At 38.9% G+C, this 14,682-nt stretch overlaps 1 protein-coding gene across 1 annotated transcript in view; it reads left to right on the top strand.

The window, feature by feature from the left end:
* LRRIQ1 (leucine rich repeats and IQ motif containing 1) overlaps positions 1 to 14,682 on the top strand; it is a 120,392-nt gene that overhangs the window by 60,092 nt on the left and 45,618 nt on the right. Inside the window, exons 18-22 of the mRNA XM_048501554.1 lie at positions 210 to 329; positions 9,139 to 9,228; positions 10,794 to 10,915; positions 11,769 to 11,864; positions 12,811 to 12,896. Coding sequence (XP_048357511.1) covers positions 210 to 329; positions 9,139 to 9,228; positions 10,794 to 10,915; positions 11,769 to 11,864; positions 12,811 to 12,896 — 514 coding nt within the window. The remainder of the gene's footprint in view (positions 1 to 209; positions 330 to 9,138; positions 9,229 to 10,793; positions 10,916 to 11,768; positions 11,865 to 12,810; positions 12,897 to 14,682) is intronic.

The raw sequence follows: 14,682 nt of genomic DNA, 5'->3' as shown, positions 1-14,682 counted from the left end.
AGCTCTAGACATGTGCTCATATTTAATCTTATACTTTTACATGTCAAATAAAGTTCAAAAAACAGATCATTGAGGCATTCCCCCCCCCCCCCCCCCCAAAAAAAAAAAAAAAGTCTGCTATGTTTTATCTTCCTAATGGGATAACATAGAGAATCTGGATTTGGATTTGATCTATGGCCTCATCTAACATGCTTTACATTTTTGTTTAGGCACTTTGGAGAGGTTTTCATCTGCGAAGGAAACTGGCTAGTGCCCTGGCAGCTGTTAAAGCTGATGATCTTGAAGATGACTGTCAAGAAGTAAACGTGAATTACTTTATGTTTGATGATGTAAGTAAAGCACTTTAAATCTTACATGTTGGACTGAAATGTAACACTAAACTATGTTATTTAATTAGCAGAACAAAATTAAGCAGGAGTCCAGTGGCACCTCAAAGATTAAGTGTATTTGTTCATCAAATTTGTTCATCAAATGCAAGAGCCAGTGTGGTAGAGTGGTTAGGGTCAGATGGCATATGCCACATGAGTGGCATACAAGATGCCCAATTTTGAATTCCCACTGGGCAATAGAAATATGCTGGGTTGACTTGGGCAAGTTACTCAGGGTTGATGTTGTGAATGTAAAATGGAGGGTAGACAATGATATCTTTGATTGATTGATTGGTTGGTTGGTTTTATATACCACTCTCCACCGAAAGCGAATTTATTATTTTATACATTTATGTTTGTTATTTATTTAAATATTCATATTCTGGCTTTTCTCATGGATCAAAGCAATTTCTTCGTACAAAATAATATGAAATCTGTCCAGAAGATTTTAAAAGCTATTATTCTTGGTACAGAAATAAATTTCTATCAATATTACAGTTGGACACCTATAAAATCAGTAGTTTTCAATGTAGTTTCTAACAATATAGTTTGAGAAAAATTGGCTTCTATGGCCTTTTCCACATGCAGAGTTTACCACAGATTTTCTCGGTGGTCAAACCGTATTTCTTGAAAACATTTTCTGTGAAATCATTCTGCACATCTCCTTTCCCCCTATTGTTTTGGAAATTTTTTCCTCTTTTCTCTTCAGTTGCATTTATTCCACATGCTGCTGCTGAAAATGTATGTGATGTCATCTGTGCCACTTTCACTCCCAACACAGAGATGTCATGTAATTCAGTAATTTACCTTTTATTTTAAAAACATTATTCTTATAAATTAATTTTCACACAACTACATTTTATTTTACATTTTTAGCCCTAATATGCTCCTCTGCTAGTTTGGGATGAAACACTGATCATAAACCTAGTGCTAACCAAATATTTAACAAGATTTTGTTTACTTATTAAAGTTGATAACATAGTATGCCCATTTGTTCGAACGGCATTGGCCACTTAAGCAGAAATTGTGTGGGAATTTAAAATGGCAGCATTGACTTAGTGCCCATGTTATTTTTTGGGAATGATTAAAAAAAGAAATGGGCAGCCCAATCCAGATGGGGGAATAAATGACCTTAGATAGTGGCAGAGGGCTGTGCCAATGTGTTTGCCCATTCCCACCCTCCACTGGCATAAGGGGCATTCACAACAGGCAAACCTGAAAATGGGAGCTGCTGCAGAGTTTTGCTGGAGTTCAAGCGGACATTGGCATAGGGCAGTGAGCTGAAGCATTCCTGGAAGTGGAGCCAACTAACGTCAGCTTCCATTGGTGTTCCAGCCTGGGAATGCCACCCTCCAGGCCTGCAACCTCAGCATAAGCCTGTTTCAGGTACAGTACAGTACAGTAACCTTTATTAGGCCTGTTTCACATATGGGGCAATTCAGGTGGCCAAAGGGTTCTCGAAAAACTCTCCGTTCCACACCACCCAAAGCCCTTGTGGAGACAGGATGGCGCCATCTTTGCAGCATCATCCCCAGCCACCTCTGTATCCCACCCCCCCCCACCCCCCCCACCCCCGGCAGATTGCAGTGTTTAACTTCTTCAGCATATAGTAAAGCAGTTATGGGAGGGGAAATATTTTTTCCCAGAGAAAACATTGCAGGTTGTCTGACAAGTATTTTGCAAGGAAGGAAATTAATATGTTTTGCTAAAACAAAAATCAAATAATGGACTGAATTTTGAGCAGCTATCCCTTCTCCAATCACTTTTGAAATAACGGTTCATATCTGAATTCTGGCGTAGGGGAAAAGAGGGAATGGAATTCAGCAAGGACAGAGCAACGAAAATGTATCCAGTCCAAACAAAAGTACTTTGGAAGTCAGCTGGAGTAGATTAAGATTGCTATAAATTATTTCTGACAATTGATGGAAGATAGTTCAGTTCAATGGGGTTTTTTTTAAAAAAAGAAAGGTGTTTAGGGAATTGCTTTATCAATGCAATAATCTGCTGTATATTAATATAATTAGAGGATTAATGCAAGTAGACTACTTATTTGCAATGCTGTTTTTTACAAATAATTATGCAGTTATTGTTTAGCATGAATAAAAAATACAAATATTGTACAAATTAGGAAAAATACCAACATCTAAACTGAACTAATATGATCAATGAATAACAAAATAATGAATAAAAAATCAGAGAGAAGTATGTAATATGTCACCTCTGGGATTCTGCTGTTTACAAACAACCTCCAAAATTTACTCACATAGCCAAAGTAATATATTCATATCCATTTATTTACAGTACAGTTTTGGGAGGGGTGTGTGTGAATACTGTCAGGGAGCCAGGTGACCTTTACGATGACATATTCAGTAGCAGATCTTGGCGCAACAGAAGGGCAGACAAGCCAGGCTCCGCTTTAAGGTGTCATGTCGAGGCACCATTCTCTTTTGCCGCCCCTGCCCAAAACCCCCTTTTTTGTATGGTATCTTTAAAAGTTGGAGATTCTCTGGGTTGCAGTGGCAGCTGGATGCTTCACCACCCCCGCTCTGCAGCCCACAGGAGAGACAGCGAGTAAAGCAATAAGTGAGCAAGTTCAGGTGCTGAGCAATCCATGGCCAGCCACTCAAGTCAGCCGAACGCTCCCTGACAGGGTGGCAGGCTGCTCTGTCAGCGTAGGACTTCAGCACGGCCGCTTCTTTACTTGGCTTTCCCACTCTTCTTTCCATTTCCTGGGATGGAGCAGAAGGAAGAAGCAGAGAAAAAGGAAAGAAGAGCGGGCAAGCTGGGCAAAGAAACGGCCGTGCAGTTCAATGCTGACAGAGAAGCCAGCCAGGGATTGCCCAGCTTCCAAACTCACCTTGCTCACTTGTTGCTTCACTTGCCCCGTCACCTGCAGGCTGGAGTGGGCGGGGAAGCAGCAGGTCACCACAACCCAGCAACTCTCCAACTTTCAAAGGTACTATATCAAAAGGGGTTTTTTGGCAGGAAGAGGCAGAGAATGAGTTTGATGGGAGGCAGCTGGGGGAGGCATGGCACCCAGAGCAGCTGGGGGCACCATTTGAGAGCTTGGCCCTGGCACCATTTTCCAAAAAGCTTGCCCCTGAGCATATTTCCAAGATAGGTTGGCGTGAAGACCAATTACACCAGCACAGGCTCCCAGTACCACTCCATTGCTATCAGGCACTGTTGATGCCCTTCTGCTTCTGCCCATTAGTGCAGTCAAAGCATAGGCTCCTGCAATGGTGTTGTTGCAGACTTTTCTGGGGTCATGGCCAGAGTTAGTCAGCTCACTGAGACTTTCCAGCTTGGGAATGCCCCCTGTAAAAGTTATGCCAACAGAAAACCCAGATGAGACTTCATAGTGGAGTTACTGGGGAAGCTGACACAATTGTGGCCTCCAAAAACCCAGCAATATACTATTTTTCCTGCCAGCTGCTCACTAACAAAACTCGTCAGGGATCAGCTTCGTGCCACCATAGTTACTCCAGTGGCTGTCTGTTGTGCACCCAGTAGCCATCAGGATTGTGCTGTTAGTGATCAGTTTAATATTATTTTAACAAATTTTTAGCCTTGTATTTAAATGAAGTCTAATTCTAAAGAGAACTAAAACAGAAGGAACAATCTCACTGGTTGTACATGGAGGAAGGAGAAACTAAGGAGAAGGAAAACAAGGAGATGGTCCACTAAACTGCTTGGAAGTGTATATTCTATGTCTGACATCTATTCTCAAATTTTGCCTATCTTGGCATACAGTAGTTGGCCACAAAGATGATTGCATAGTTGGTCACTGGAGTGGTAGAAAGGATGGAACCACTATGGATGCATTGCAGGATGCAGTTGTGAAACCCTTTCTTCGTAACTCCCTTTTCTATGCCATTGAAAAAGAAGAGGAGGAGCCAACAACCAGCTGAAGAACTGGCAGCTGTGAAATCAACCATGATAACAATAATAACTCATTTTTAGACACAGAGAATTTAATCGACCAACAGTAAATATACCCCTTTGGGGCCAAGTGGGCAAACAGGTAGTAATAACTCATGGCTCTCAAAGAAATGATTATCTTGAGTCATGTGCAATTCAGTTTTAGACCTGGTTTTGGAACAAAAAAACTGTTTTGATCACCTTGGCTGACATTTACAGGGGGAGTGTGGCTTTATTGTTTCACTGAAGTAGTTTCATTGCCATCAATCATGTCATTTTTGGCCCAGCTGACTGAGATGGTTATCAAGGGCAATGAACTTTGGTGGTGTAATTCAGTTTCAAAAGATGGCATTGTACCCCTGGCATTTCAGATATGGGGTTCCAATACTCTCTGCTTTGTCCCCTAAGCTGTCTAACATCTACATGAAACCACTAAGAGAGGTCATGCAGAGGGTTGGTCTGAAGAGTCATCATCATATGGATGACACCCAGCTCAGTCTTGCCTTTTCAGCTGAATTCAATGAATCAGATTATTGCTTTGAACTATTGCACGGAACCACTAATGGGTTGCATGATTGTTGATAAACTAAGACAGTCCAAAGCTACTACCTAGTTGGGTATGAGTTTTTTAATTTATATTTATTTATTTATTTATTATATTTGTATACCGCCCTCCCCGAAGGCTCAGGGCGGTTTCCAACAACATAAAAATTTAAAACATCATAAATATAAGTTAATTAAAATACATAAAATATTAAACTAGAGATGGCTTCAACTATTCTATTCCCCCTTTTATGAACCCACCGGAGGCCAGATGTTTACTTATTATTGCGGTTGATATCATCCCGGCTGGCCAAACGCCTGGCGGAACAGGTCCGTTTTACAGGCCCTGCGGAAACTTTGTAGGCTCTTGGCGGACGAAGTTAATTTTAACGTCTCGCCAAGAAGGGTAGGCAGGACAAAGGCCACCGGACACTCCCCCCGGCCCAGCCACAGGACCTCCGTCTTAGTGGGATTCAACTTCAGCCGACTTGCACTCAACCAACCAGCCACAGCATCAAGACAACGCTGGAGAGCATCAGGGGCCGAGGTCGGGCTGCCCTCCACAAGAGCTGGGTGTCATCAGCGTATTGGTGACACCGCAGCCCAAAACTCCGAACTAGACTCGCCAGGGGGTGCATGTAGATATTAAAAAGCATCGGGGAGAGTATCGCTCCTTGCGGCACCCCACACATAATGGGGCGACGCTTGGAGATCTCACCCCCCGATGCCACCTGCTGTCCCCGATCTCGGAGGAACGAGATCAGCCAATTTAAGGCTGAATCTCGAACCCCGATACCAGCGAGGCGGTGGACCAAAAGGTCATGGTCTACCATATCGAACGCTGCGGTGAGATCTAACAACACCACAGCGCCGAACCGCCTCTGCCCAAGTGTAGTCAGAGGTCGTCCACAACAGTGACCAGCACCGTTTCGGTCCCATGACCAGCGCGGAAGCCAGACTGGAAGGGATCCAGTACGTTTGTGTCATCCAGGAATCGCTGGAGCTGAGCCGCCACCGCTCGCTCAATTACCTTGCCCAAGAATGGTAAATTGGAAACTGGGCGGTAATTGGCCGGATCTCCAGGATCTAAGTGCGGTCTTTTTAGGAGCGGGCGGACCACTGCCTCTTTAAGCCAACCAGGGAAAACTCCTTGCTCAAGGGAGCAGTTGACTATATCCAACAGGTGGCTCCGAAGCTCCTCCCTGCCGGCTTTCACCAACCAGGAAGGGCACGGGTCAAAAGGACAAGTGGTAGATCGTACATCATCCAGGATCCTGTCAACATTCGTTGGGTCAAGTAAGCTGAAGTGGTCCAAGAAAGGACCCAAAGACGGCCCAGGGGCCTCTAGTTCACATACCGTATCAATAGTGGCAGGGAGGGATTGGCGGAGGGTCAGGACTTTGTGTGTGAAGTAGTTCGCAAAAACCTCACAGCCTAATGCCAAATCAGTCTCTTTTGGACCTATCGAAGAGGTCGTCAGCGTCTGAATTACACGAAACAATTGTGCTGGGCGCGAACTAGCAGATTCAATAGCGGAAGCAAAGTATGCCCGCTTCGTCTCCTTCACAGCACTCTCATAGGACTTCATAAACGATCGATATGAGTGTCTTGACCCCTCGTCAAGTACCTGCCGCCACCCTCGTTCAAGCCGTCTCAGTTCCCTTTTCATGCCCAGGTTGTATTTAGTTTTTAACAATATACTTCCTAGAATGGTTTTTACACATGAGATTGTAAGCCTTTTCTTAGATATGACCCTTCTTTGTTATAACATAAGATAAAGGAGAGGAATTAAAAGCATTGGACAGCCGGTGTTTTACCAGACCTTTTCACTTGGACAATTTACTTGTAAGATTCAGAAGTGTTGCTTACAATTTCTAATGCTACAGCAGTTACTAAGTGGATGTTTCTTCCTGCTTTATTCCAAAATGTCTTTGTAGTGTCCTATAGCCTTGACAGCCACTTTTCCATAGGTTCCATAGTGGCAGGCATTTTCATGTTTAATGACCAAGTGCTGAAGGTATAGGGTTTAAAAGTTAATATTCAGTGTAGAAGAAACTGAAAGTCTACACGAAATAAGTACTTTATAATTTTAGTGAATTTCTGTCCTTGTGTATGTTTTTGACTTTGATTTTGAACTACAAATAAAAAAACTTTAAACCAAAAAACAAACAAAATAATATTATAGTGCACCATGAAATGAGTCCATGGAAAAATTGTTCTAGCACTGCTGTAATAGCTAATGAGTATCTAAGACAGTAGTACATTTTTAAGTACGATGAAGGGTTGTTCTTGAAATTGTTTATCCCCTTTTTGTAATTTCAGCCTCTGAATCTTTATTTGGTATAATGATCTCTTGTTAACTTTCTCCATCCAGTTGTCTGCCATCAATTACAGAGCACTTAGCCTTCTTGTAGGGCCATCATAATCTCTGCACTTTAAAAAATATATATAATGGTGTTTATGATATCTTTATATACAAGATGAGGTTAACTGGGATCTAGTTAATTTTTTCCAGCATAAGCATAGAGCTTTGTTTTAGCTGTTTCTAAAGAGTAAAGGAATTTGTGCCGTTTTTTACTGCAGTACTTGGACAACCTTGTGCCCAGTATGTGCTAATTGTTTCAACACCAATTTTCCTCATTTGCAAAAAGGAGCCCTCAGTGTACCTAAGATCATACAACTTTCCCATCAATACCATTAAATGAACTGGGGCAGAAGCTGTGTACATAAATCTATAAATGTGTCATTGCTAAATCACTTTCTTCATGCAGTCAGTAAAAAGTTTTGTGAAGTTTTGTTTAAAGTGCTTTAAAATTGATTTTGTTGGTATTAATGAAGGTCAGTTTGTTCTTTAATAGCTAACACACACATCTCCTCCTCCTCCTCCTCCTCCTCCTCCTCCTCTCTCTCGCTCTCTCTCTCTCTCTCTCACACACACACACAAACAGAAAGAAACACACACACACACCTCAACATACATATATGATTGCAAGAAGAATGCCATAAATCTGTGCTAAACTAAGCTTAGAATGTTAGGGAAAACCAATCCATAGAACTACGCACACACATCATAACACTTCCCTCTCCACGTTTTGTTTTGAATTTTGCTTAACCAGGAAATACTGAGGAAGTGTTGTTCTTCATATTATTAAATTACAAACGGAGAACAGGGGAAATGGCTAAAATAATTGGGGAATAGGATGAACCAATTCTGTCTAGATTTTTAAAATATAATTCAGTTTCAAATTCTCTCCATTCATATAAATCATAGGTGTCTTTCAAAAGCAGCCGTGATAATCTCACTGTTGTAAATCTCAAGCAGTAGGATTTCAAAAATAATAATAATGCCAAAAAACTAAGAAGTATTCTAGTAAAAGAGATTATCCAAATAGCATTTGGAAATATATTGAGCAATTCCAAATTCAATTTAGTTCTTGATCAGCATCTAGAATATAGTGCTTTCAAAATAGGTGTAATATGACCTTGCCTTTATATATTTTATTAAGAGGAGCGATAATGACCGTGCCTTTTTTTACTTAACTTAAGTTGTTCTTTAGTAAGTTAAGATAGAATTTCTGAAAATCTATCTTAAGGTATCCAAAAGGGGGGATAACCATCTCAGAGAAATAAATATAACCAATGGCGCGTAAATGGGAGAAAGATGTTACAGCAAGGTTACAGAGAACTTTTATGCAGGAAAAGGGACCAAATCAGAATGAAGCTCCCGATTTTTACCAAGGGATAGCTTGCTCCATACTTTATGAAATACACACAATTGTGGTGGCTCTTTCCCTTTCCCACATCAAATATTTGAATATGATTGACATATACACATCTCTTTTTCTTATATAAATATTACATTTGTATAATAAAAAGTCACTAAACTTTTTTTAAATTTCTGCTCATCTCTGTCCCTCTTCCCTAAATCTAATTGTCTTGCTGGACTTTTAACAAGGTAGAGTTGTTTGATGTAAGTATGTTGTATATTGGGGAACAAATAGAAAAATAAAAGCAATAGTAATAATAAACCAGGAAAGAGAGAAGAAATGTCCAGAAGGGGATTAGAAAGGAATCATTTTCTTTTGAAGCCCTCCATTGAATTACTTCTAAAACATGGGAAAAGGTATATAAATTAATTCAAAAAGTTTCCTCATGGTATGGATGCGCTACAGGTTTCAGTTTTCATGTACGGCACAGAAACACTGAAAGCAGCATGCAAACTGTTGAAATGGTACTTTACACAGCTTACCAAAACAAAATTGATATTATCCCTGCACTATTGACTTCATTGATTTTTTTTAAACAGGCTGTCATACAGAAAGAATGGCCAACTTTGGATTCCGCCCGTTTCCTTTCACAAACACTGCTATTCTCAGACCAGTTGCCCTCGCCAAAGGTAACATGTCATGGAAACCTTCCTACTCTTCGCCCTTTGTTCATTCCTTGAGGATCTTGGGTTGATTAATACTGCAATTTATTGACTGAAAAAACATAATTACTTTTAGAAGCCTCTGACTTCCTCCTCATCCCCAGATGTAATTTTTCATGTAGCTTTGCTTTCATTTGCTTAATTTCTCCCCCCTTTATTTTGGAATTCTTTCAACACTTTACTTCACAGTAGCGAAAGGGCGGAGGGGGAGAGGATGTGCTTCAGCTGCACATTTGGCAGTGGATTAAAAATTGCTAGTTGACACAGTCCTTTAAAAATACCAAAGCCTGCATTATAAAGCAACAGCTGAAGATTTTCAGAACAGCAAAAGATCATTGAACCATAATGTCTGTTAGCTATTTGATAAACTTTGAAGTTTCAGTTTTCTTTATATTGTGTTTAATGCTCTTCACTATATGCAGTGTGCTCCCAACACTATTTGTGGTCAGAATAAGATATAAGTTGATCATAAACTGCAGACAGTGATGTTTAATGTCCTCTTGTTTGTTTGTTTATTTTTTTCTCATTAGAGTAGCTAAATGAAAGGCCTAGCAACCAACCCTAAGTATATTTCTTTGGGAGGACATTTCACTGATTTCAGTGAGATTTCATTCCTTGTAATTGTACTGAGGGTCACGGATGCTGTAGCCTTAATTTGAATTTCAAAAAAAGATGTAGATTATGACCTGCTGGTGGCTTAGGTAAATTGGAATGGATATGTGCATTCTATATTATTTCAAAATGACTGCATCCTGTTATAGCCCATGGCTGTGATCCAACAAAATGGCATTCATACAATAGGAGAGATCTGTGCTGTAGCTGGATGTTTCTTTGAAGTTTCCACAATGGCTGCTCACACTGCAGGAAAGATTGGCTTTTCATCTTAAAATGTATCTTGCTTTTGCAAGAGAAAACCTAAAGCATGCTTACAGCATATATATAGAGATAGTTTCATTGGCCATGAGCCTCATCTGGATAAAGTAAGAAATGCTGGTCTGTGTGTTGTCTTATGTGGATAACAAATGTGCAGCTTTGAATCTCCTTGTCCCACAAGAACTTCTCGCATGACTTGCCACATATATCTACATGTGGAGAGTTGATTAACTAGTGCTATATGTTCCCAATGGCATGTCACCATGCCACCATATGATTCAGAAGCTTTACATGGCAAGCTGCACATAATGTTGTTGTACAAAATGTTGTCGTGCATACATACATAATGTTGTCAAACAAAAAACAGACCATTGGCCCATCACAGTCAGCTGTCTGATTTGACACTACTAGTATTTTCCCGCATTTATCACCTGTGATCCTTCAATTGGAGATTCCAGCAGTTATATCATGAACCTTAAAAAGCAAGTGCTCTGCTATTAAGCCATGACACCTCTCTCAGTAGGGTAGGAAGAGCCATCACACAGAAGCATCTCACCATAGGAATATAGTAACATGTACACCAGCTTGTCATTTCCTATTCAAACAGAAGTAGCAGTATTATTTGTTTATTTTAGCATTTGTCTACCCCTGTTTACCAGGCTAATGAACCTGTTCAACATGAAGGCCAATCACATAATTTGAAATGGCTATTGCAGAAAACTAGTCAGTTTATGGAAAGACCAAATTCATTCTTGTCAGAAAACAGCCCAATTAGTAACGGGTAAGTTAAATAAAGTCTATTTAAATATTGTAGTTAACTGCATACTGAAAAGAACCAAAAGAAACATGGAAGAGTAATTAGGACTGCTCATTACTGTTTTTTAATTCCTGTATCAAATCAAATCAAAGACCTTTAGTGGCATTTTACAAATAATATAAGGAGAATATAAAAATCCATGAGAAGATTACTTACAACAAGGGAACAGCTTATGTCTTTGGCTTGATGGTGGAATAGGTGTAGGGGGATCTGTCAGCCATTATGGGAGATAGAAAATAAGCCACTGTAGAGGTTATTGTTTCCTTCCTGTCCATCAACAGAAGCTTCACCCAATCCTTGTCCAAAAGACCATTCTGATTTTCATAGCAGTTGTCCGAGGATAGATGTTCGGACTTCTTTGTGTAGGGGGCAATTCCCGTAATTAACTGAGTTTTAAAGGCATGTGCTTGTCACCAAAGTGGCACAAATCAAATGCAGAATGATAGTTTTTCAGTGAAGTTTGCTTATTAAATGAACAAAAAAATCAACACAAGATAAAAGAAAAACCCTTCATAAAATTTTAAAAACACCAAAAATGATACAGACCTTTAATCCAGATATCTGTGATAGATAAGCATAAACAGGTTTCTTAAAGCCCTGCCTTCCTTTGTAGAAAAATCCTGAAATATGCTTCAAGTAATTGAAATGTAAATATTTTATATAGTTGTCTGACTTTTATTACTCTCTAAGATAAAGTTTTCCTGGAGTATTTAAATACTTTATTTCTCCGTTTCGGAAGGCAGAGATACTTGTAGCACACCAAAAGCTGATTTCTGTTACTGCCTAGCATTCAGCACCACTTTCTTGCTATACTTAGGTCAGAAAAGAGCACTCTCTCACAGTTCTCTGACTTGAGGCATTCTCCAAAGTCATTGCTAATATCTGAAAAAGAGGAACAAATTTCAGCAGAGTGGTATGTTTGATTTTCAGTTTGATTTACTATTGGATTTATTTTGTTTTACTTCATTTATACTTCACTTCCCAATAGGGACCCAAACTGGTTTACAGCATTTTCCTCTCCTCCATTTTATCCTCAGAACAACCTCATGAGGTAGGTTAATCCAAGAGTGTGTGACTGGCCTAAGGTCACTCAGCAAGTTTCCGTGGCATGAGTAAGAAGTCAAACCTGGGTCTCCCAGATCCTAGTCCATTCTAACCACTGCACCATGCTGGTTCTTTTTTAATGGTAACACACATACATGCACACATCAACATATTTAGGTTTACACTTATGTGCAAGTGACATCAACTGTTGATATCTTTATCCCAAGTATTTGTGCTGATCGGGCCTGGTCTGTGATCTCCCTACTGTATACAGGACACAGCACTTGGCTTAAGCAATTGTATTGGCAAAGTTGATGAGAGAATGTATGTGCCATTGCTGCAAGACTAATGAATTTGGTTCTTAATGTTCCATAATTCTGTATAGGAAAATATTAATTTCAGTGGAGAACCATCAGTAATATGATGTGGGGGTTTGCACTCAACCAAAATAGTGCACATGCACTTCACAGAAGTTATGTACTATGCTTTATTCACAATGTGAAAAAACTGTGTATATAATGCATTATGGCTGGAATCCAAAAAGCTGTGCCGCATGACGCTAGAGCTCTTCAAGACTCCCCCACGCCTTCCAACTCACTCCCTTGAACTGCCTGAAAAACTGTTCCTAGTAAGACCCTCTGGAGCAATGTTTAGCGTGACTGCAGTCTGAAAGGGAAATTGGCAATCCCTCTTTGTGTCTATGGAAGCATCATGAAATACATGGCAGAGTTCTGTCATTTCCAACCAGTATGTTTAATAGCAAATTTCTATCTGCAAATTTCTATCTGCAATGTCTAAAATCATCTCTGTTTTAGGGGATTTAAAGACCTTTCTACAGCACAGCTCATGCTAAAGAGAGCACATAAAATGAAAGCAAAGAAATCTAAGGGTAAAAAACCTGGTGAGTAAACATTCCTGTTAAAATATGTAGTACAAAGTATGTCTGGAAAAACATCTGTGGAATGTTATGTAGAGTTACTCCAGGTGAATCCCAATTGATGTAAGCGAAAATTGAAGGCTGTCATTCTGCTTAGAACTGCAGTGTTACGTGTCTCAACACTGGATCTGAAAAGAGGTGTTCTCCCCTTTATAAATGCTGAGCATTTAATTCCATTGATGGTACTGGAATTTGTGATCATTCATTAGAAAGGGTACCAAATTTCACAAAGTTACACCCAATTTTTTAAATCCATGGAAGTGGAGTGATCTGACTATACAGCAGGCTTTCAATAAAAGCCTTTTGCATGATATTGAAGTTAGCTTTTTAAAAGTAACTGTTGTTAATAAAAATGTGTGAAAGCTTGGCAGTAAGCAGCTTATGTTTTTCTGAAAAAGTTATCTTTAAAAGGATAATTTCCAAAAATGTAGGTGATACAAATATTAACAATCCAGTGGATTGTTTTACTTTGCTTGTTAAATAAAAAAACCAACAGAAAGCAAAAAGAATAAAAGTACAAATAATTTAAAAAGCTAAAAATGAAATCATTTTACTTGCTTGAATGTGAAATATGAATTTTCATTATTTTATTAGTCTGTATATCTATGATATAGATATAAGATATTTTATATTGATCACTAAAACTCTTAAAATGATTTCATTCCTTGATTATTTGATGGAAAAACCTGCTCCAAACATTTTCTGCATCATTTGTACAATGATTGACAATGAAGTATTATACAATTTTGCTGATTTTCACAATTGCCATTTAAGGTGTTCTGGGTAGTGAGTTGTTGTTTCATAAACATGGGAAAATAGTCGAGGGCTATCATTGCTTCCTCGTGCCTTCAACTATTTAGAATATATACCAGCTCACAACTGATAATTCCAGCAAGAATGAATCTTGTATCTCTATGCCAGATTAACATGTCCCTTCAGAGTTATCAGCCGTAATTATCTTTATAGATTTGGGAAACAGTTTTCTCTTAGAAAAAAATGAGAAAGAATATCATGTATGCTGCCCTGAGCAACTTGGAGGAAAGTTAGGATAAAAATGTGATCTGAAGATGGGTTCTTATAGCAAACATAAGTGCATTCAATTCAGTCTAGGATATATACTGCCAGTGTTGAATTAGATCTGTTGTGTTACATGTTTATAAATGTTATTTTTAATAATAAAAATATTTTTAAAATGAAAATTATAAATACAGTTGTTATACATTTATAGATTTTGGATTTCTTTTATTGATTTTTTGCATTAAAAACTTAAATGTGTTTAATCAGAGCCAGATTAAGACATGGTGTCACATATAAGAGGCCACATAACATTAACAAGAAAACATGATAATTTAATAATTTTTAGAGGCAAGGTATTTTGAGACGTTTCATAATCTGAGACCTTCAATTGTAGTTTGCTCAGGTTGCGTGCACAACCAACTCTATCTGTAAAGATTCCTTTTATTCCATTAAAAACAGGCCACCAGAAAGTTTTGCATATCAGTCTGAAGACATGAATGATAACCAACATTTTGGCTACATTTTAGTTTAATTATTAGTGGGCTATCTTTTCTATATACTGTATTCACTTCAAGAATTGGAGGTTAATTGAATAACAAGATTTAGGGGGAAAGGGGAGTCATGCAATTACAATGTGTCAACATTGTTCAGCTTTTTAAGGCAGAATTCTGTGTTTTTAAAAAGAGTAATGCAAAGTTACAACCATGTGACAAATGAAGATACAATAGCAGGA

Source organism: Sphaerodactylus townsendi, linkage group LG06, assembly GCF_021028975.2.
Source record: "Sphaerodactylus townsendi isolate TG3544 linkage group LG06, MPM_Stown_v2.3, whole genome shotgun sequence".
Lineage (NCBI taxonomy): Eukaryota > Metazoa > Chordata > Lepidosauria > Squamata > Sphaerodactylidae > Sphaerodactylus > Sphaerodactylus townsendi.
The sequence above is the reverse complement of the archived record's forward strand: the minus strand, read 5'-3'. Positions and strand labels throughout refer to the sequence as shown.